We start from the raw sequence: 24,471 nt of genomic DNA, 5'->3' as shown, positions 1-24,471 counted from the left end.
TGTCGATATTTAGTGTTGTACTGTAGTGATATGGAATATGGAATCTTTATTGACATCTCAACCTAGACGTTGCGATCAGCGGGGAAGACCTACATGGTATTCTTTGTGGTGGTCATCTTCTTGGGCTCCTTCTACCTGGTCAACCTGATCCTGGCCGTGGTGGCCATGGCCTACGAGGAGCAGAACCAGGCCACCATCGCTGAGGCCCTGCAAAAGGATCGGGAGTTTCAGCAAGCCATGGAGCGCCTACGCCAGGAACAGCAAGTACGTCTCCCAACTCACTCAGTCCAGCAGAGCAGCAGCCGCCTAAACGATTCAAGGCGCTGGTGCTATATTGGGCTGTTAGCCTGTTTATAATATTACAGACATCCCGAACAATTGAGAAGATGACACTGCTGGGATATATGATGTGATTTAGATGTCATGTCTGCATCCATAGATCGCAGATATTGCGATGAGCTGTCTGGTGTCTGTCTATCCATCTATTTAAGCTTCTCTGAAACTCGAACCAACAACTTTTAACTGTCTTGTTTTTTTCCTCACCTTCTTTGTCATACTCCCCCTCACTATTCAGAAAGTGACAGAGACCGAGTCGATGATTTCCCCAGATCTGTCTCCATACGTTCCCTCAGAAGAAAAAGCTCGGAGGAAAAGCCAAAGAACATTGTCTGAGGAGCCAGAGAACGAGTGTGAGGAGAAATCACAAAAAATCGATACGATAGAAGGCATGAAGGTGAGTCAGACACAAATAAGGGACATTGACAGTAATAGTCATTCGACAGCATGAAGACAGCGATGTAGGAAGTGACTAGTCTGTGGTGGGTATTCCAAACCCACTTTCCTAACACTCCTGTTTTTGACTGCTCTACCCAGCACACAACACACGCGTTTCTCGTCCGCACGCTGTCATCACGCACCAGGAGGGGCAGCCAGGTCAGCATCTTCAACTTCCGGCCACGCAACAAGGACTCCGAGGCGGACTTCGCCGACGACGAGTTCAGCGTCCACGGCGATGCCGACAGCCGGGCGGGATCGCTGGCGCTGCCCTGGACCAAGCGCCGCACCAGCACCCAGAGCATCGGCAGCCACGGCTCCGGTGTCTTCTTCCCCAGCCTCAACATCAACGGCAAGCTCTTCGTGGCCATGGACCAGAACGGGATGACAGGCCAAGGGCCTCTCACAGCACTGCCTCTGCCTGCCTGCACCATGGAGAAGGTCAAAGAAGAAAGTGTGAGTACATCCATGACTAATCAAAAATATATACTGAAAATATATCTTTGTTTAACATATATTGAAACAGCATATGATACATTTAAGATAGCACGCAGTTTACAGAATAGGAGACATTTTTTTATTGGAGATGTCAAGTCAAGTCAAGTCAGTTTTATTTGTATAGTGCATTTAACGTGCACAGAGTGCCACCCAAAGCGCTCCACATATAGGCTAAGACATTGTCATTGACACATACAAAATCATAGACTAACAAAGACAATAGCGGACGGAGCGGCGTAGTCGCCAGCGTACCCATGACACCAAGACATAGAACTACATTTAAGAAATAACAAACGCAAAAGATGCCGGACGTAGCGGCGTAGTCGCCAGCGTACCTGTGACACCAAGACATACAAGACAAACAACAAACAAATTAATAAATAAAATAAATACAAATTAAAAATAAAATTAGTCCAATTTCCAACCGGCTGAAAATGTCCAAGGGCAATGATGACTCGCGTGAAACTGCGCACAGCTGTGTCTCCACAACCGATGCATGCAACGCCAACAAAGTTCTTTACACTCACTGGCAGTCTGGAAGCATAACAGTCCGAAGTCACTGGAAGCATAACAGTCCGAAGTCATGGGCAATCTTGTAGATCAGCAACTCGGTGGACTCGGTGAGATGTGCATGTGGGATGGTTCAGTGGCTGTTTCTGTGACAGCAAGCATAGCCACAACATGTCAGTTATTCAACTATTTCAACTATTGTTAATAATATTAAATCTTTGTTAGTCATATTAAAACATTAATATTTTTCAGTTGTTTTTAGATGCATTTAAATGGTGTGATTGATAGTATCATTCTGCGAATGGTGTATTAAAAAGGGTGCTTATAAAGGGTAGAGGCACATAGTACTTTACAATCTACACAAACATACTATACCATAAGAAGCACAACAAAGGTAGAAATCCATTTCTGTGATTCTCAGCTCTCAGCTCAACTTGTCTTTCCATATTAAGTTGCACTGTCTTGTAAGGATTACTTACAGTACTATTCTATACTATAAAAAGGCCTATATACTCGTATTACTTTTTTGCTCACTAAACAGAAATGTATTTAAACTCTCAAACTCTACTAAATATTCTAACAGAAATATTGTGGTGCTTGTGGTATTCTGTATGAAAACACTATTTAGAGATGTCACAGGACATAAAGTGTGGTTAGAAATAACACAGTGCAGACAGGTTGAAAGTCCAGTGATCCAGAAAGCAACAAATAAGAAATAAAAACAAACAAGCAGAACAGTGTGACCCCTTTCTGAGAACATCTAACGCGTCTATGATCAGAGTCGGTCTAACTGCTCTTGGTGACATCGGTTCTAACTGCCACCCTCACCCACCCCTGCTAATGACTTTCAATGTTTTCATTACAGTAATATATCTCATTATTAAACAGTGGACCCCCCCCCCCGACTGTCAATAAACTGAAAAAATAAATCACAGACATTCTAAGAATTCTTGGACGAAGAAATCATGATTCATTGTGCTGGTTTGCCGATGATGCCTTATCAGTGAATTATATCTCAGAAATCATGCAAAACCTTCAACTGTTTCACATCTGATGGATTAGATATGAAGGGTTAATATTTGACAGATTTAATATGAAGGGTTTATTTGTAAAGTGTAGCCAAGACTAGAGGGCTTGTATAACTTCCAAACAGTCAAGATATATCTCAAATAAAGCGGAGAGAACTCCAGAAAGCTGTTTGGTCGCTCAGGGCGGTTGCCTTGACTCAATTCTCTGCTGGGGTGAGGGTTGGGGGAGCATTGGGTGCCCTGTTGTCCTGGCAATGCAGCCATGGTAACGTAGCAACAGATGCTGAAGGAGAGGTGCTCTGGTGTTCCACAGGCTCACTCGGGGGAGACTGAGTGGCCTGGAGTTCCCCTCACACCGAAACAGTGTGGTGGTGGGCGGTGATGTGGGCCGAGACAAAGTGCCCGTGCGTCACAACTTTGATTACCTGGGATCAAAAAGCCATTATATAATCAGAGTGTCATTGCTGCAGACAAATAAGGAGTAATTGACTCTCGGCCCTTGTAATTTAAACAAAGTGGACCGGTACAGTGTCACTGTTGTCAGACTGGCCCAAAATGTACTGTTGATATAGCAGGAAATAACCAATGTGAATGTTTTGTAAAAACATATAAAAATTCTGATCACAATTTTACATTGTTGAAGGCGCTACTGGCATTTTTACTGGCATCATGAGCAACAACAAAAAAAAAAAAACACTTTTTGAGCAATCAATAATAATTATGACTGTGAATACTCGTATGTGTGTTTGTGTGCTTGTGTGCACTGAGCACACACACACACGTTTGTGGCTTGCTCTTCCCGTTGCCATTGACCTGACATCGGTTTTGAGCCCCTCTACCCAAACCCCACTCAATGCCCTTCCTCTGTGGGGTCATAGTGAAAATTGTGCATCAGCGTGAAGGGTCCGCCTGAAGTGACGTCTCGTGCCCAAGCCCCGGCCCATCCAGAACAGCATGTGCATGCCAAATGCAGTCAGGCCCGCGACTCCCGCATCAATCACAAAACCAATCAGGCTGACTTAGGATTCCTCATCCATGTGCCGGCACCGCAGTCGTGTGTTTTCTTGTTTTTCTCTTTGTTTATTATGACCGCCGCTAGCGAAGCGGTCATATAGGGATTGTCAAAGTTTTTTAATTTTTTTTTTAATTTTTAATTTTTATTTTTTTCCCCGTCATCTACTTCCTCAATTTTTGGTCAACGATACCCGGGACACCGAACCACCGGGGCACATGAAATTTGGTGGGTATGTAGCCCCAATAGACTTTTACGGAAAAATTTGTTTTAGCCCCCGGGGCCCCTCCCCGTGCTGGAGCCCCGAACCATAAAAAGCAGTTTTTCCTAAATAACTACCTGAACCGTGGCACTGAGGATGAAGAATCTTTTATGGTATGTTGGTCTCAAGGGCCCACATCAACCTGGCCCATAATCACTCATTTGTGATTTGCACCCCGTAAAAAAAAAATGAAAAATGCAATATTATTCTGCTTTAATCGCCCTATCTTCAGTTAAGATGTTCAGAACTGCACCAAATTTTATGTGTATGATTGACCTGGCATTCTCTGGGGGTATGCCAAGTTTCGTAGAATTTCATCCATGGGGGGGGTCTAAAAAAAATTAGGTTATGTGTACATTTAGTGACTGTACACTCATTGGCCTGTAGATGGCGGTGCACACATATGCACATGCACACACATACAGGCACCCACATACTATCGGAATTAGAACGGCCGATACATAATTACAAGTTCAGTAGGATTAAAAGAAAGCCAAAATAAATATTCATCATCATCATCATGGCTGCATTTCCAGTATTGGCGATAAGTATAGTCGTTTGTCCACTAGATGGCGCATCGTTGCAGTGAGACGTAATTTTGTCGGAAGTTAAAAGTGGGTTGGAAATACAATGGACTGTACAAGGACTGTAGTTTACCGCAGAGAACGTCTAATAAGGATAGGACGATGTTCACATGAAATATAATTCCCATTTCTTCTTGAAGCTGAAATAAATCTGAGGATGTTTATCGGACATGCTTGGTTTTACTGCAGGTACATTAATCTTATAATATCAATAAGGACCTAGGTAATGTTACCGTTAGCGTTGGTTGAGTGATGGAGGCCAATTTGATTGATTGCATTTGTAGAAAACTATAAATGCTGTTATACCAAGCAAATGTATAGCAGCACTGTTTGTATCTTTCAACTGTCATTTATTGCACGTGCTACAAAAATCATTCTGTGCAATGGAAGATTTACCAACGTTACACGGTCTGATACAGTTTTGCCTATACATGCGTGAGACTGAGGCGCCTGTTTATTTTGTTTTAAGAATGCGTGCAGGGTGTGAGAGGGGAATCGATGTGCTTTGATTCCAGCTTGGTAGTTGTAGTCTGTGAAATTAAAAGCATGTGTGTGTGAAGTATCCAAACAATGACACCTTCATTTCATTATGGCTGCTTTAGCAACACACCTTAAGCTACTGTGTAGTGCAGGGTCTCAAACTCAAATGAGCTGGGGGCCAATTCTGCCAACGTCATCTGATTGGAGGGCGGCTTTTCTGAAAATGCAATATTCTTTTTCAAATACCACACACAACTGCAAACAGAAAGTGCAAGTGTTTTTATCTAGTTTTAGACACCTGTGCTAGCAACCTTATAAATAAAATAATGATAAAATAAATATTAATACAAATTATAAAACAAATGAAAAGCATAAAAACGGGTATGTGTGTGTTTCACACCAAATAAAAATATTTTCCTCTCATAACTTTTTTTAAACCTGGCTAACTATGGCGTCAGGGTTAAAGAAAGCAACACCATTGGTTTTTTTATATCAAAATTTCAAAAGGCCATGGCTTGAAAATGGTCAGAGATAAAGTCCTACTGTAAATGTAAAAATCTTTGAGTAAAACAAAAGTTTATGAAGGGGGTACATTTACCCATCTAATTTGCCACTGGATGGCAAGCACCTCAAATGATGCACCTTTCAGTAAATACTGGATGAACATATTTGAGCAGGTTTACTTTCCTTTTTTCATATTACCCACATACCAACACCTAAGATGTATATGGTTTCTAAACCACAAGGCCTACAATAAAGTATTCTGGTCATATCAGTTCCTATCGCGGGTAATTAGAAGTTCGTGATCATATTGCGGGTGACTTTAGAGCCCTATTTCTACTAGCCCTGCTGTCTGTACCCGCGTTCATTACGGACACTATCATCCGCGATTACCACTGCAATCTCCAAGCTATGTTGGGCAGAGGGTCGAAATAAGCATGGTATGCTTAGTGGACACCGTCATTATACGCCAGGCGCACCTCCATTCAATAGGCGATCGATCGATCATAATCTCCAAAAGGATATTCTCCTTCAGATTTAGAATAGGTGAATAGCATAGCCTACCTAAGACTTCATCACACATAAACGTTTTTCAACATTTGGTGTAGGCCTATTTCTGCTTAAATGTATGCAACACTATGGCCTGCATCGCTTCCGCGTCATTACAAATGCACGTCTTTGTGTTTCGGCGTGTAATACAAGTAGGCCTATTTCCTGAAAACTTTTGCGCAGCGATTTTGGGTTTGAATGAAGCTCTGGATGTCTAGCACATAGTGGAGCAGAGTACAAATGAGATTTGTCACCGTACTTGGAACTATCGTCTATTTTAATCAGTATCGCTGTTTGTCGCAATTAAAAATAGTCTCAAGGGCCGGATTACATTATTATTTTCACATACGTCGCGGGCCGGGTGTTTGAGACCCCTGGTGTAGTGGGTCCCATTTAGAAGTGGCTACTTCATTCGCGCTTTCCTTGACTCATGGCGCTGCGTGAATTTTATTACAACTTTTCGCCATGATATGGCAGTTCAAGTCCGCTTGATACTGTAAGGCGTAAGCCATTGGTTTCCAAAGGAGATTTTATTTGTGTCGCCAGCATAGCCTAGCAATTTATGTTGCAAATAGGCCTACCTTACAAGCCTACTTGTTTTGTTTAATAATAAATAAATAAATACATTATGCTGCTACCTTCTGCTTTTCCCAAATACAATGTAGCCTACAGATGTACCTTTCATCAGTCCAGTTGCAATGGATGGACTGTGATGAACTGCCCTACTTGTGATTGTTTAGATATTTTAAAGGTTTTATAACAATGCTACAAATCTTTTGGCAAGTGCTACAAATCTATTCACCTTTGCAGCGCCAGTAGGCTACTTTGTGTGCGGCCCGCAAACACACATTCCAAACAAGCATACAGAAAAGTTTCAAGAGTGGGGGATGGAGTAGAAGATGGAGACAAATTCATTAATATGATTTATTTTCACGGAATGGATGTACAGGACTGAGCGGCGGTCATATTTTGTACCGCTATGCGGTACATCTAGTTTTTGTTGCTGTTGTTATTGTTTGGCTGTGGCAGGACTGTCACGTAAACATGCTATCTGACAGACTACCTGCTGTTAGAGTTTAAGTGTTAATTCTCAATTTCATATCATAATTTATTGATATTTAATGCAGTTTATTGCAGCTGAGATTTATTATTATTCATGTTTTTTGGCACCGCAAGAGACCTTTTCAGATGGATTGTGCGAGCATAAAATGCACATGCCTTGGCCTTTGTTTCCTCTTGATTTTTTTTTAAGGATTGAGGTCACTAAATTGTTTGTAGCCTTTCATATGTGCACTGACATTATGGGTCAGCTACCCACAGTGTACAAAAAATAACTTTTGGCAGATATTATTATACACAAGCCCCAGTAGAAGCTGTTAAAAAATAACAAATCAAATAAACACAATGCCCACCATGCATAAAGGCTAGTAAAAACACTCAGTTTGCCTTCCTTAGTGTTTTCACAATGATAACAAGTACAACTAGATGCTTGTTAGCCTTTTACTTGGTGTTGAAAGTGGATTGGTTCATTCCTTCATTTGTTTTGCCTCACTGGCGTCTACTAATGTGTTTTTGCCGTTCCTCCGGCAGGGTCCCAACTCCACCAATGAGCTGAGCAGCATGCTGCTCCCCAGCCCCATCTCCATGGAGGAGATTACACGCAGGGATCGCGCCATGAGCGCGGCCAGCTACCTCACCGATGCCATGGAGGGTGAGACACACACACACACACACACACACACACACACACACACACATACACATACACACACACTCTCTCTCTCTCTTTCTCTATCTCTCTCACTCTCTCTCTCTCTCACACACACACTCTCTCTCTCTCTCTCTCACTCTCTATCTATCTCTCTCACACTCACTCACACATACACACGCACACACACACAAAAACAAAAAAATAAATATTTCTAATCTAAATTCTCTATTTCTGTTCTGAATTTCTACATTTAAAATAAAAATGTTAAAAATGTTGATAGAGCTGTAGAGCTTAGCTGTAGAGGTAAGCATATTGATTCCATCCAAAACATAAATAAAAGCTTTTTTAGATAACACGACTACACTTTGACTACAACAATTTTGTGCAGTAAAAAGACAGTAACTTCAGTTTTGCCCCATACCTTTGGTCATGATTTAAATAATGTGAAGAAATAGCATAGAAATAAATAACACCATATGAAAGACCTCCCCATCTGCTCTCTGTGTTCTCCCCTGAGAAATCTCTTTCTGTGTACCACAGTCAGTGTAATCCCTTTGGCGACCCAGATGAAGCAGTTGCTCTATGCTAACACATTGAGTTCACAAAGGAAGAAACCAAACTTTGTATGTTGCTTATAATGCAAAATCCAAATCCAATTATGTGAAGAGACTCATGAGGTCTAAATTATCTAGCTCACTGTCACTGGAAATATGATATCAATCCTGATGGCTTAGTGAAATGACTTGAATTACATTTATCAGATGGCGGTGAACCAGACGCAGCTGTCCCATGTGGTGATTTTGATAGCTAAGTGAAAATGTCTGCTGTAGTTTAGATGAAATTGAAGTATTCATATGGACCAGATATTACTATATATCCTCTACAATAGGTTTAGGTAACGGTGAGTTGCTTTGAAATAATCACATTAAAAGGAAAGTAATACTGACACACATATTTACTTGGTGAGATGTAGCAGAAGACACGTTTTTGTCTCAGCTTTCCTCTTACCATTTATCTAATCGTTTGTTACGGGGAATGAATTGTTGCATACACCTCCACTGTTATAAAACACAATCCGATTCAACTTTTATGAACCTCAGTCTATTGTTCAACCACTAGACCTGGGCGTAATGCTCATTTACAAAAAATGTATTTAGATAATTTAGATGATTGCCTGTACTTTTTGTACAGGGATCCCTGTGAGGTAGTTCTTTGAAATGCCTGCAACAATTTAGAAAATGGTCGGATGTGAATAATTGTCATGTAGTGAGTCTGCTAAGTGGATATACTGTACATGCATTAAGTGAGGTGACTGAAGAATGACTGCTAATAGCCCGAGCACATAATGCTTGGCACTCAGCTCCTGAGTTCACTCAGCCTACCCTTTCTCTCCCCCTCGCGTGTGTCACAGAACTGGAGGAGGCCCAGCAGAAGTGCCACCCCTGCTGGTATGCCTTCGCCCACAAGTTCCTGATCTGGAGGTGCTGCCCGAATTGGCTCCGGTTCAAGGAGGTCATCATGTTCATGGTGATGGATCCCTTCCTGGACCTGGCCATCACCATCTGCATTGTCCTCAACACCCTCTTTATGGCCATGGAACACTACCCCATGACCGAGGAGTTCAACACCATGCTCTCCATCGGCAACCTGGTGAGCAGCATTTTGCTTTCTTGGCATTCTTTTTTTATGAGCAATGGGACTTGTTTGAAGGGGGAAGGCAGCCGACCATCACTTGTTCCGTCTCTCATTAACTGGACCTTATTACATTTTGTATGTTGCTGGCACCGTTGGACATACGAGGTCAAGTATAGAAAGGCTTGATACACCTGATTGCATTTGAACTTTTTTTTTTGCTAGCATGGCTGCAACATAATGAGAACTTTAAAAAGGGGTGGTGTGGGTTAGGGCACCCTTCAGGGAGAAAGAACTTAACTGACGGAGACAGCTCAGCTCTAATGTTTCACAAGGAACTTTGCCAAAGGTGACGTTGGCATGGGGCTTTGGAGTTTAAGCTGCCATTAAAAGGCCACTGCAGTAGAAAGTACAGTCTGCGGCACATTAATGCATTCATTTGAAGTGTTAAGCAGGACGGGGCAAACAGTTTTACATCAACTGCCCTCAAAAGCAGGATGTTTGATTAGCGCAAGGTTAGCTGGGACAGGTTTCTAAACTCTAACCGCTGATGACAGGTGACGTTGCTTTTGGCAAGAACTAGGAAGCAAAGAGCACACGTAAATGGAAAAGGACAAAGGAATGTGATATGGTCAAATGAATCCACTCTAGGCATGGCTCAGGTGCACCTGTCCACCTAGAGGGCAAGGTCAGTGCCAATCATGATGTACTCATTGTTAGTAATCAGCGCCATGCCATGTTATAGTACTCCTCTATGCCTGGTGCCATGACCCAACACAAAGACCTTGCAAGAACCTCAGGAGGACATGGTAGAGACGCTGGACACAGTGTAATGTTCTTTTATGCATACTGTAATGTCATGCACTTAATATAATGTTATTGATATCTAAATATAGCCACATGCTGTTGTCTGACTTTATGTCTGCCCATCTACTTATGAGGGATATTATCAATCATTTCATGTTTTTGTTTTTCTCCTCCATTGAAGTATTTATGTGCTGAAGGTGCCTCTTCATCTTTGTTGTTTTTCAGTATATGAAATAAGTCACTGTAGGACAGCCGACTCCCGAGCATTTCTCGCTCCAGTTGCTCCGTGCGGTGTCCTGACACGGTGGACAGTGTTTATTGAACAGGAGGCGCAGAGCAGTCGCAGTCACAGCCACCTTAGAGCAGGGTCGAGTGAGCAGGTTCGACGATGAAGCCGCTGAAAAATAGACTTCTCCCCTCTCTCTCTGTCCCATGTCGTGTTTGCTTGACCGGCACCATTACTGTCTTTGTCACCTCCGTCTGAGCCGAAGTTGAAAGGCATCACTAGCCAGTGGCGTCCGGTGCAAGCTAACGGCTCGCTCTTGGCTGGAGGCAAGGACAGTCATCAAATGGCTGTCTCTGTCACTTGTTCGCTTTGCGTTCACTGTCAGCGTCTCTCGTGACACAGGGGTCGTGGCCTCATTTTTATGACAGGACAGATTTACAGTGTGAGCTGAAAAGCCATGTAATCAGTTTGTACAGACATACAAACTGATAACCGGAGCTACAGACCAAAAAAATGATAGACTGCTTAAGTTGAGAAAGTAACTGCTGTATACTGTACTGAAACTGCTTATATGAGCAGAAGGTGAACATGACCCTTTTGTTTATATAATGAGAATGGCAAGGTTTGTTTTGGATGACACATGACTAATTCTCTGTTTTAATGATGCCTTGACTAGTTGAGGGCAGCTTATTGATGTCCCTCTGGAGGTGGCACAACGGTCTGCAATGGTTGGCATCTCTTCACCTGATAGGTACTGTAGTTGCTGCTCGTGCCATCCTAACCGTTACCTACCCTGTTGTGGTTTGCGGCCTCTATGACTAGGCATGCTCCTTTGCCTCGTCCCTGACCAAAACACCGTCAAATGTCAGCTCGTCTCTTCCCATTGGTGGCGGAGCGTGAGGTGGTGTGAGCAGAAGCCGAGGGTGTCATCGGTGGCGTGTCCCCAGAAACATGCTTGCTCTGCATGGCCCTGGCATGACGAGAGAAAGAGAGATGTCTCTCCAGCAGACAGGACAGGAGAGAGACAGACAGGCGTGTCTGAGTCAGCTACTCTGTGAGTCACGGCTGCCGTGATGTGTGGTGCCGTGCACCCTCTTTGCTCCTTGTCTCCCGCGGCGGCTGTTCTGAGTGGAGGGCTTTATTTAGGGTCTACAGGATTTGTTTATCAATTACTATACATCACACGATATGCTAACTCACTGGAATTGCTGCATTTTTGGCACAGAGTTAAAGGAACATATTGTGACAACCATGAAGTGGATTGTTACATAGATTTAAACAACATGTCAGAGGCTTCCAGAAACATTTACTGTTATATTGTTTATTGAATGGCAATGTTTTTAGTAAAGAAAAATCACATAACATAACAGTCATGTCTGTGTAACAGCCATTAACATTTTTTAGCACCTGAAACCATATTGACTTTGTTTTTGTCTTGATGTGTCATTTCAACATGTTACATTTATGTAAAACTTGCTATTTAATTCATTGTGTAAAATATGCATAGGTATTTTAGCTTGTATATGAAAGTGAGTATAATGGCGTTAGATACACAGCAAACTGGCATCACCCAGTGGAGTGTGGAAATATCCTGCCCACCCCACCTTTGAGATCCATGTAAAGCTGTCATTAAAAAATGTGGGCCGCCAGAAACCGATATGATAACAAATGGTGCATCAATACTAATGTGTCCAGACCCTGGGCAAACTCTCGGTATATTTTGGGATGCATTGTCTGTGCCAGCAATGGCGAGGTGTGGTCAGTGTCACCATGCATTTCTGATAGATGCAAGACTCTCTAGTAGCCGCAGGGCTTTCTCTTTCCAAAATAATGAGAACATGTGATACTGGGCAATAAACTCATGTAGACTCTAATATTCCAGTGGCATTTGAAAGAGCTTGTTATAATTGATGAAGTATTCTTCTGAGAATATTCTTTGGGTTAATGTAATGTGGCCGGACCTTTTGGAAAGGTGTGTTTTGACAGTAAGTTACTTGAGGCAAATAAAAGATAGAATCCAATCTGAAGTCAAGTTGAATCTGAGGGCATATATCTTCCAGTGAGACTGTAAAGATCCTCCTCATATTTCTAGGTTTATTTTTTAAAAAGGGGTAGTTATGCTTCAAGTGGCTGATAAAGAGTATAGACATTGTAATCGATCAGTTAAACAAGGTGTTATGTCTTCATTAATTTCTTGTCAGTGCGTATTTGAACACATAGCAAAATGTGTGAAGTAGGGCTGAAAAGTCTGACTTTCAAGGGCATTATAGGAGACAGTTTGAATGGTTCATTACCGGATGTGACCTACGCCAAGTCCACTCAAGTTAAAGCAAATGGGCAAGCCAGACATGGCTGGGTAAGTCTGGCAGTCTGTGAAGTTTCAGCCATCTAATGCTAGGGTCAGGGCTTCCCAGAGCCTGTCTCTGATGCTGAGACCCAGCCTCTCACACCCTCCCCCACCCCCATTACCACCACCCCTGCTCCACGAGAGTGTCACGTATCCCATGTCACATCCAACCAATCATCTCTCAGGAACAACAAGCAGAGTGCAGACAGGGAAGCAGAGAAGAAAGACAACAAAATCACAACAAACCACAGACCAGTCACAGCTGTTCCAGACCTTTCTCTGTGTGTGCAGTCTTTCACCACCAACACCCCACACACACACACACACACACACACACACACACACACACACACACACACACACACACACACACACACACACACACTCACACCAAACACCACCCCCACCATCCTCCCACCTACACACATTGCCCACAGACACACCTCTTGTTTCCTGTGACAGTGGACCAATCCGTCATGCCAACATGAAAGTGCCAAGGATGTGCCTAAAACAGCGTTTTTAAAAAGCATAGACTGAGCATATTTCATTTTAACTGGAACACAATATTAGAGCTTTGCTTGCACAACTATTTACAGAAACATAATGTAGAGTTCCCATCTGCTCCCTCAGTTCAGTGATATATTTTCTCCAAACTTAACAAACACTTGAAAGATACGCAATTCTTGCTTGTTGGGACTACAACTTTTGAAAGCAGACTATCATGCACTATTGTTACAGTCTGTGAAGCTGGCCTTTCCTAGAGTACAACACAGGACTAGCCAGAACAACTCTTTTGTTTTGTTTTCCTCACTGTTCTATATGTCTCTTAAAGGTTTTCACTGGGATCTTCACTGCTGAGATGGTCCTGAAGATCATCGCTCTGGACCCGTACTTCTACTTCCAGCAAGGCTGGAACATTTTCGACAGCATCATCGTCTGCCTGAGCCTGATGGAGCTGGGTCTGTCAGATGTGGAGGGCCTGTCCGTTCTACGATCCTTCAGACTGGTAACCTCTCCTGCCTGCCCGTGGACATTCACACTTGCCTCTCCGTGTCCTCCTCCTGTCACTATACCTGCTGTCCGGCTGACTCCTGCGCTGATGACGATCAGTGCTGCGGGCATGGAGTATATTGCTCCCCGTAGGCAGCTCTGTGAAGTCAGCAGAAGAGTGGAGTGGGCCTTGTCCTCAGCAGCTCTTTTGCAGTCCCATGTAGACTTCTAGAACCTCACTTGCTGCCTTGCCCTTTCGCACACTGGAGACATGGATGTTCCTTAAGCCCTGCTCTCATTCACAGTGAATAGAACATCGCCTGTCACTTGTTGTGCAACGTTTTACGTCACTAGTGGTCATTTCCCTGTAATCACTGCATTAAATTAACATTCCATGGTCTCTTGTTGCTAGTTGCCATATGAATGGGTTTTTATACCAAAGTTAAGCTTAACATAATGTTAACTTCTCATTTTATATCTTAAGGTTGGTCTTAGTGCCACATTTGACTCGTCTGTAAAAAATATTCAAATGTGGGTGATGTCAGTGATGAGCAGGATGATGACACAGGTTAAAGTGTCAAAAGTTTACTTTTCCTGACATTGACTCACCTGAACGACTTAAAATATGTGTGAGCTACTGTACATGCCCACTTTGTCCAGAGGTATATTCTGTCCACCTGTGGAGTCCTGTGCTTTAGTTAAGCCTTCACTGTGTGAGACAATGCCAAGGTTGGGTTGCTGAGTAATCTGTTAATGTCAGGAGATTACTGTCGTTTCCACAGTACACTGAGATGGCATCCAAACGAAAGCCAGTCCTCAAAGGAGTGAAACTGACACTGTATTTACCAGACTGGCCTTTCAGGAATAAAGCCAATGTCCTTGTCTGAAGAGCACACATCAAAACAGTCCGTAATAAAATAAACTGACAAGCAATAATCACTCTCTATAAATATAAATCTTTACTGCTGTGTTTGATGTTGATTACTGTTCTCATCTGTATCCTTTCTGTCTCCTTCCTCTTAGTTGAGGGTTTTCAAGCTGGCAAAATCATGGCCGACCCTGAACACCTTGATCAAGATCATTGGCAATTCCGTGGGCGCGCTGGGGAACCTCACCCTCGTCCTGGCCATCATCGTCTTCATCTTTGCCGTGGTCGGCATGCAGCTCTTCGGCAAGAACTACGAGGTGTGCGTGTGCAAGATCTCCAAGGATTGTACGCTGCCACGCTGGCACATGAAGGACTTCTTCCACTCATTCCTCATCGTGTTCCGCGTGCTGTGCGGGGAGTGGATCGAGACCATGTGGGATTGTATGGAAGTGGCGGGCCAGCCCATGTGCCTCCTGGTCTTCATGTTGGTCATGGTCATCGGGAATCTGGTGGTAAGTCATGTTGTCACATCACACTTTTGCCTATTCTGTCGGGGCTTTTACATGGAAAAGGATAGATCTGGTTATATGGAGCGGCTAAGGTCATGGTCTAATTCGCCTGTGTATGGATTATTCAATGTGGATCATTGTGACTGAATTGACATTGGAGCTAAAAGCTGAAGCTCTGGCTGTGCTTCTTGTGAAATGGTTGTGAAGCCCCATGGAGTGGACATTTAAAACCCTACTCTTTCTTGATGGGGTTATTTCCAAACCATCCTGTGTTACTCTGTAAACAATCTTATCTCTAACTTAATCACATTTGCATAATTCATTGTAGAGTAGTGCCAACTATGTAACTGTTACTCATTTTTTTTCAGAGGGCATTCTTGGTTATGTGATTTGTGAGGAGATAAAGCGGTCCTTTTCAGATAATGTCATTTCAATTATTACATTGAATAGTATTTAATTTCAGCACTGGTAACATTTTATTTGCTTTGTATATTTAATACATCAATTGTCAGGCTATCATACGCTATATCTTAGAATATATTATAAAAGTGTAAACGACAGCTTCTGAGAGACATCAGCAGTGTGCTCACTCAGAGACAGAGGGCTGCTCCACCATTATTTCGGTGAAAAGGTTGCTGGGTGCCGGTTGTCAGCTCGGCCCAGTTTTGGATTGCACAAACACAGTCCTCCCATGTCACTGTCAACATCACTGGCTGGCCTCTCTCTACAGCTGCAAGAGGATGCTTCTCTCTCTCTCTCTGTCGCTCTCATTCGCTCTCGTTCACTCCCCCCTCCGATCCCTTGTTCTCATGTCTGCCGTGGCTGGGGTTTTTGGCACAGCCTGGGGCGAATCTTTATGACTTTTTCTGTAATGGCATGACAACAAAAGTCCTTGGGGGTTGGGGGCTCACTCCAGAGGGACACCCTGATAGGTCAGATGGCTCCATATCTACAGCTGCCTTTGGGGGCGGCGTTTGGTGTGTTACTGAGAGCTTTTTGAAGGACCCCCCTCATTACCCCGTCCAAAATTCAGGTGTGGCGTCCCAATACGATAGCATTGGGAAATGTCAATGAGGACTGAAATGTCAGACGGTCATACTTTGTGACCATGGGTTTTTAAAAAGAGGTTTATTTGATAGATTTATGGCTTGATCACTGTTACGAGTGGGGCTTGAGATACTCTGTAGTTATTAGCCCACTTAGATATCAACACAGCTAGCATTCACTGTATTCAATAGAATGGCATTACATAGCATTACAGATTTAGTGAGGTATCAAAAACCATGACTCAGTTCATTCGTATTTACGTTTAGCTGCCCAAAGTCATCAGTGCTGACAACATAGTATTTTAATATTGAAGCATATTAAAGATTATTTGTGCACATAGACTTTGGATAGTATGTAGGCTACTCTACCTGAATGGAGGTAGAAATAGCCAATCGGATTATGTCACCATGCAGCACTGATCTGACTTCATAGTCAGAGCAGCACGGCTAGAATCACACTGACAAATAACATTACACAGAATGACAGACATTCAAAAACACTCTCCCTCCCCCCTCTCTCTCTCACACACACACACACACACACACACACACACACACACACACACACACACACACACACACACACACACACAAACAAACACGGGGTGTAAAGCAGTGGCCTCAAGGCTGAGTGGGGTGAGGGGTTTTCCATCCTAACTGACACATGAACAGGTGCTGCCACTGATCTGGGCATTGTGGGCCTCTGTGGATGGGATGGTGGAAAGAGACAATGATATACGTAGCCACATTGCATAAGCAACTCAGATGTGTGGCGTTGTTAAAATATTGAACTCTTGACTATTCCTTTCCTACCATGAGCTCATTGGTAAACCAGCTGAAAACTGAGTCAATCACTAACCAGCTCTCGGAATGGTGGAGTACAAAACAAGCACAACATCAAGCTATTGATGTTGTTGCAGTTTGAATAATCAGTTCCATAGTTTTAAAAGCCAATGCATGTAAAATATCCGCAAATATTTAAATTTAATCCACATATTTTAGTTTTGTTCATGTTCAGCATGAATTTCTCTGACATTAAGAGATTAATGCATTTACACAATATGCATGAAACACGTAACACAGTGTCCTTCCATGCATTATGCAGTGCAAATATTTTTACCAAAAGAGACCGTAGCCCTGTAGCATGTCCACTAGTCTTCACAGCATCATTCCTTGGCTGCAAAGCACGCCGAACTCGCTGACGTCTTTTGAACGCTCAATTGGCCTCCAGTGAACAGAGAGAGGCATTCAGGGGAGAAAATGTGGTGGCAATCAGCCCTTGCTGAGCCTTCAGCCTGTCTCCTTAGTGGGCCACATCCACTCTGTGTCGCAAGAGTTGCAATTTCCCCAACGAATGGTGCCCCTAATATTATCTTCCTCTGTGGGGGCGCCTCCAGTAGGCTGGGTCAGTTGCTTATGAAACTTGTATATTTTTATTTCTGTACATGTCTTTTTTTCTCTCTCTCTTTCTCTCTCTCCATATGTGACCCTGCTGTCAGAGGGAGGTGGCATATAATTTTGATAAAGTTGTGTAATATGGCTGTGCGTGTGGCCTTTTCTGCCCGTGTCTCTTTTAGAACAGTTATTTAAGTGCCTTTATTAGTGTTCTGTGCATCTTTGACAGGGCCAGGCTTGTAACCGTGTGCACACTGTTAAGCAGAGGGACTGTAGTCTTCACAGCCTCCTTGAGACCTTTTTGTTGGGCATGTTTGAAATGGCATACTTACATACCATTCTTCTCTGATTTATGGAATAAATGCATAGTCAGTGGTATTGATGTGAATTATGCCGAAAATGTAGTTCATATTCCTAAGTGCTTTACCATACTTTTTGTATTGAGTCTTTGCACCCGGATTATTTCAAAGTCATCCAAATATAGATCTATACGTAACAAGCAGCCCTGTGACATTATTTAGCACAGTACTGAAACCATATTTTTTTGTAACTTGCTATATTGTTTATTGTAACACAGTCTCAGACAAAATTAATGATTCTATCAGTCCTGAGCTGAATGAAATTAAACCAAACTTATTCAAGTCCAACTGAAAAGGATTTGTTGAGCTCAAAAGGTTCACTGTCATTTATATTTATGTGTGGGGGAAGTAACCGCAATGACCACTGAAATGACTTGGTTTGGATTGAATGTTTCATCCATTCCAGTGAGCCTGAATTGTGCTTTGACTGGACTAAAAACATATCTCAGCTGTGTAATTATTTAATTATTGTGTGTGTGTGTGTGTGTGTGACGTGTGCGCGCACGTTAGTTTGCTGAGACATGAGTCTTTGCTGGAAGCTTTTGTGTTTGTGTGTCTGTGTTCGTTGTCTTGGTGTGCATTCATCCTCAGTCACTCCTGTCTCTATGAGTTTGAGTGAGTGGATGTTTGCCCTCGGAGACTGGTGTATGTTTGTGTATGTGTGGTATGAGTGGTGTGTGTGTATGTGTGTGTGTGTGTGTGTGTGTGTGTGTGTGTGTGTGTGTGTGTGTGTGTGTGTGTGTGTGTGTGTGTGTGTGTGTGCGCGTGTGCATGCGTGTGTGTGTGTCTGTGTGTATGTGGTGTGTGTGTGTGTGTGTGTGTGTGTGTGTGTGTGTATGTGTGTGGCCTCAGTCATCACTGCAGATTGGAGCAACATGATGTAGTCCCATGCACCTGTGTGAATAATCAGAATTATTCAAAGCAGGTGGTGGTAACTGGAGAAGGGAAAGTGTTATCAGATAGAGCACCTCGGACCCTCTAAATCTTTCAGGCTTGAACTGGTGGACCCACAAGTGTGTCACAGCCCAGCACTCTCTGAAGGGGTGGACAGAGTCAATATAGACAGATGCAAATGTTATTTGAAGTGATACTTACCTAAAGGAGATGGCCATCTAAAGGTCCTCTATCTTTACCCCATTTCAACACTATTCCCTCTGTATGCCATAGTTTCCTACCATTTCAAAGATTTCTGGGAAAATAGTAATACGGTGGAACCTTCAAACTCATTAAAGGTTGTATCAGCGATTTCAAGCCCAAAAAATTGCTAATTGTGTTGGCAACCACTCAAAGGCAAAATAAAGTGTTCCAACCAATAACCGACTAGATGCGCGTTTAGGAGAGTTTCAATTGCACTGGAGGGAGGGGGAGGGAGTAGCGAGCTAGCTCTGTGTTTTGTTTGAACATCAACAGAAGTGACGTTACCCCGCAATCGCTGATACAACCTAATGGTTTCACAGAGCTCACAATGATTTCAAGGTTGTGACATGTAAATAATCCATACTGTCTGTCCATCACTGGTATGATGTCGTTGAAATTGCTGAAAAACTAGCAAGGGAATGTGGGAGAAATGAACACCAGCGGGTGATTGTGGAGATGCAGTAGGCATGCAGCGTATAGTGTCTGCATGTTCCCACTCACATTCTGTGTGATCCCAAAACAATGTCCGGTTGGGTCTTAGGTACAGTAATAGAGTCTTGCCAGGTTAGACTTGTGTGTGTGCATCAGGATCTAAGGTTTCCTAGGCTTTGACCCCTTCCTTGTCAGTGGTGTGTGTGTGTGTGTGTGTGTGTGTGTGTCTGTGTCTGTGTCTGTGTCTGTGTCTGTGTATCTGTGTGTCTGTGTGCTTGTGGGTGCTCAGTTTCTCTTCTGTAATCCAGTTTCCCTTCCCTGCCATTGGTTGTTGGAGGTGAACGATGTGACTCTTTAGAATGCAGCTGGGCGCTAATGCCCCGCCATGGCTGTCAGCAGTTAGCACCTTACCGGTGTCAAGTGGGATCCTGGAAAGTTGTGCACCCCTTTCAACCCAAGGGATACTTGCTCTCTCTCTTGGACTCTCGAGCACCACAGTAAAGGCCATAGTAACCACTGATACCCCATGTAATCAACACTACAACCCTTTAACCACTTTGGGTGAGATTTACTCTCTATAACACTACAGCATTTTAATTAAATGTCAAGTCTTCAACTTTTGGTTGTGACGCTGACATTTTAAAGGTTATGATACATTTACAGGTCTGCATTAGAACTATGTAAATTTGTATGCTAATTCTATCATAGGTGGTCTATTAATGTCCCGACTAAGGTGGACAAATCCTTTTAACCTTTGCTCTAGCCAAGTATGTGTAAACTGTGACCCTACCATGAATGTACAGGGGAAATGTAAGTGTGTGTGGGGTCAGGGGCCACAGACTTAGCCGTCACTCCAACAAGGATTATCAAGCACAGCCAGAACTCTCAGATCACACGACAAACACGTACACATAGAGCTCTTTTCGGTTAACATTATCCAGTCAATACATTTCTTTTCATTAGGAGATAAGATATACTCAGAGGTATTTTCCAGTGATTTTCAGAAATGTCAGTGATACGCTTGAACAATCAAGTTATAGAAAGCCATTTATTCTCCATACCTTTTGTTTTCAACTTCGATGGAAGTCTATCTTAAATTTACATTTACATTTATTAATTTACTTACGCTTTTATCCAAAGCGACTTTCAGTGAAGATGATAATGACAGCCTTCCTCTCTATATAAAAAAGACTTTGGTTTTGCAGCATGAGCACTGTCAGACTATATTAGTGAATTAAACATAAAGGTTTGTTGTGCAGTATAAGAGTTCCACTATCAAGAGAGTTGTTCCTCATGTCACAGTTGAAGAGTTCCACTGGCAACAAACAAATTCACCACCTGTTCCCTCTTACACAGGTAGCCTGTGACAACATTGGTCAGTTGCCTGTGGTGAGCAGGACAGATAATTGTCTATTTTTAGTCAGGAGAACTAGAGATGAGGTCTTCAGCTTCTGCACATGCATACGTGATTGACGACCACAGCGCCGCCGTACCTGTTCAGATGCCTGCTTGGCTTTCACGAGCGCTCAGCCGACGCAGGAGCGCCGCTTTGTGTGTGAGGGCCAAGAGGAATATCCCAGTGGATTTCTTTGAGCATTCAGTGTGACTGTGTGTGACCAGGGCCCAGCTTTGGCTGCCTTTGCTTGTGGTGTCTTTCACTGTGCATTGTGGGAAAGAGGAGGTCATGGGCTTATCCACACAGATGTAGCCTGGATGCCCATCAGCAGCCAGAGAACGCTCATTAATGAGTAGGGATGAAGAGAGTCAGCCCCAGGACTGAAGGGACAGCAGATTCAGACCCTTATTTTTAGACCTCTCAACTTGTCTTTAAGTGTTTGGTTGTGTGTGTGTGTGTGTGTGTGTGTGTGTGCATGCGTGTGTGTGTGTGTGTGTGTGTGTGTGTGTGTGTGTGTGTGTGTGTGTGTGTGTGTGTGTGTGTGTGTGTGTGTGTGTGTGTGCGCGTGCATGTGTTTTCTGACCCCAACTATGCATCTGTGGACTCTGACCATATGTCTGTTTGCTGGGTGTTTGTTGTGTATTGGGCCCAAGCAAAAATGCTCCCAAGCAATCTGACCCCCAACTCCCATGTCAGAGCAGACGGTCCTGTGACGTCACTGGTGTGGGATCGCTGGGCCTTAGTTTCATCACAGAGACAGAGAATTTCACATACAGACTCCGGAGCCCCATGAAATCAGGACACAAGTTGGGACTCACACACTCAACACAAACAATGTGTTGAAAATAACACAACTTGTGTTGTTTCTAACACATTGTTTTTGTTATAATGTGTACACTCTTGCAACAAATGTGTTGAAAAGAACTTTTGTTGTTTTTTAACACATATCTATGTACAGATAGGGACAACACAGCTTGTGTTGTTTCTAACACATTCATTTTAAGAGTGCAACCATCTGAAACTGAATGAAAATAAGAATCAGAATCAAAGGTATACTAAATAAATGGTACTCTAGAAGTATGTTAAGTATGTTAAATCACACTAGGAATTTGTCTCCTTATCTCACTTTTATCTTAATCTTTAGGCAGATTCATTTTATAGTATTTTTAGTCATTCCATACCTACACCCAAAGAATAAAGACATTTGAATTGTTTGTAAAGCTTTCTATATAAACACATATTAGATAGATAGATAGATAGATAGATACTTTATTGATCCCCAGGGGAAATTCAAGGTCTCAGCAGCATACATACAACACAAACACATTCTTTAACAGCAGAAAGAGTAATTCAAGTATATAATATAAAAACACAACTAAGCAGTAAGGACAGTAGAAGATAAAGAATATGCTAAATATACTAAAATACAAATTATACTAACACTTAATACAATATATAAAAATATACTAAAATACAAATGACAAAAATACAAATTATACTAACTAACACTTAATCTAAATCAATTCTAAAAACAGTATCCACATAGTGGTGATTAATAAATCAGAGGCGCTTGCAATGACTGAGGCAGGGACTGAGCCTGTGATTCTCTGTGCATAGTAAAGTATGGTAAGGTGCTCTAAGGTGCTCTGTGTGAATGAGTGTCATGGTGGTAGTGCAATGGTGATAGTGGTCATGGTGATAGTGCAAATGAGTAAGTCCAACAGTGCAACAATGCAGAAATAAAGTAAAGTAAAGTCTATATATCTATATATTTAACTATATAAGAAAATGTATAAGTGTGGCCACAGTTCGGCTGTGGCATGGAGGGGGGGGGGGGTTATGCATATGTGCTAATGTGCTAATATAGCACACAAACAGTGAGGCATAAAGACAGTGGTACAAGTGGCTAGGTGGACAGACAGTACCAAACATGGAGGGGGTGAAGAGGCAGACAGACTATGCAGAGAAGTCTATCTCTCCTCTTCCCTTATGTGAGGCATTGAACAGTTCAATGGCCCTGGGGACAAATGACTTTCTCAGTCTGTCAGTTGTGCAAGGCAGTGAGCGAAGTCTCCAGCTGATCAGGATCTTCTGCTTAACAATAGTGCTGTGGAGTGGGTGACACTCATTGTCCAAGATGTTGATCAGTTTGTTCAGGGTCCTTTAGTCAGATTATTATATTATTATATATTATATTATTATAATATTATATATTATATTATAATTGTCAGATTATTATATTATTATATATTATATAATATAATTATATATTATATGTCAGATTATTGTATAGTCTTTGGTGATGGCTCGGGGGGATTAAGCTGCACATACTGTACTTCGATCAATCAGACAGTCTTTATTCAGGCCAAATTAGCGTCATTAGCTGTGGTTGGCACTTAATGTTTTCTGAAGTGCATTATTGCATTATAAAGGCCTCAAGTGGACTGGAAGAGCTTATGGTTCACTGCTCAGTTTTATTACACTCAGTGTACATGTATCCCCCTCTGTGGTGAAGCCGGGGCTTCATTAACACTTTTCACACCAAACACCACATTTAATTGAGTGTTCGGCTGGACAGAACAAAAAAGATACCTGTATTGATCCAGCACTTTTGAGTCAACAACAGTTAGACTTTTTATATCAGGGCTCAAATTCTGGCATGACGGGGACAGTGTCACATGAAAGAGATCCATGCAAGTATGAAAACATTCAGCTTTTTGCCTACAGCAACATTGACAGTCCAGGATCACACTCTTCACTCGGGAAACTGATGGAAGTTAGACTTCTTACAGTATCATATAAATATCATAATCCCCAGTGAAAAAAAAAATTGTGCACCTACAGGCAGGCAGGCCTATGTCGCCTATGTCCCCAAGACCCAGCACTGCTCACAGTATAGAGGATAGTATTGAGGGTATTCTATACAGCGCTTAAGTCTAGATCAGTGTTTCTCAAAGTGTGGTCCGCAAGCTATCCCATGGTCCGCGAGCAGATGTGGTAAAATATAATTATGAGTTGTTTGCAATATTGAACCAGTTTGTATGTAAATCCAAACAGTTCTGCAACACTGCCTATGTAAGCTACGCCAGTTTAAATCATATGAATCCTCTGACATAATAAGCAAGGTGCAAAGACAATAAGCAAGGTTGTTCAGTGAGTAGGCCTATTTATATAGTAGTGTTGAAGTAGGTCTACTGTTGTTTTTTTTAGCTAGGTGGTCCATGAGGTTTTCATTTTTTATTGGTTAAGTGGTCCTTGGTCTAAAAAAGTTTGGGAAACATTGGTCTAGATAAAGCTACAGTATAGTATTGCTGAATCAGTGTAGTGTGGAAAAAAATCTACTTTGTTAATTTGAGGCAGGACATATCCATTTAAATAGATTATCCCATTAATCATGATCAACGGGGAGTGTATTCAT

At 42.5% G+C, this 24,471-nt stretch overlaps 1 protein-coding gene across 4 annotated transcripts in view; it reads left to right on the top strand.

The window, feature by feature from the left end:
• The window catches only part of scn5lab (sodium channel, voltage gated, type V-like, alpha b), a 113,381-nt gene that overhangs the window by 42,585 nt on the left and 46,325 nt on the right, over positions 1 to 24,471 (top strand). For all 4 annotated transcript variants that reach the window (XM_048265790.1, XM_048265789.1, XM_048265791.1 and 1 more), the window contains 7 exons: positions 67 to 264; positions 575 to 733; positions 874 to 1,230; positions 7,789 to 7,909; positions 9,321 to 9,559; positions 13,754 to 13,927; positions 14,935 to 15,291. In XM_048265790.1, the coding sequence (XP_048121747.1) occupies positions 67 to 264; positions 575 to 733; positions 874 to 1,230; positions 7,789 to 7,909; positions 9,321 to 9,559; positions 13,754 to 13,927; positions 14,935 to 15,291 (1,605 nt within the window). The remainder of the gene's footprint in view (positions 1 to 66; positions 265 to 574; positions 734 to 873; positions 1,231 to 7,788; positions 7,910 to 9,320; positions 9,560 to 13,753; positions 13,928 to 14,934; positions 15,292 to 24,471) is intronic.

This window comes from Alosa alosa, chromosome 16 (genome assembly GCF_017589495.1).
Source record: "Alosa alosa isolate M-15738 ecotype Scorff River chromosome 16, AALO_Geno_1.1, whole genome shotgun sequence".
Taxonomy (NCBI): Eukaryota; Metazoa; Chordata; class Actinopteri; order Clupeiformes; family Clupeidae; genus Alosa; species Alosa alosa.
This window is presented reverse-complemented; position numbering and strand designations above follow the sequence as displayed.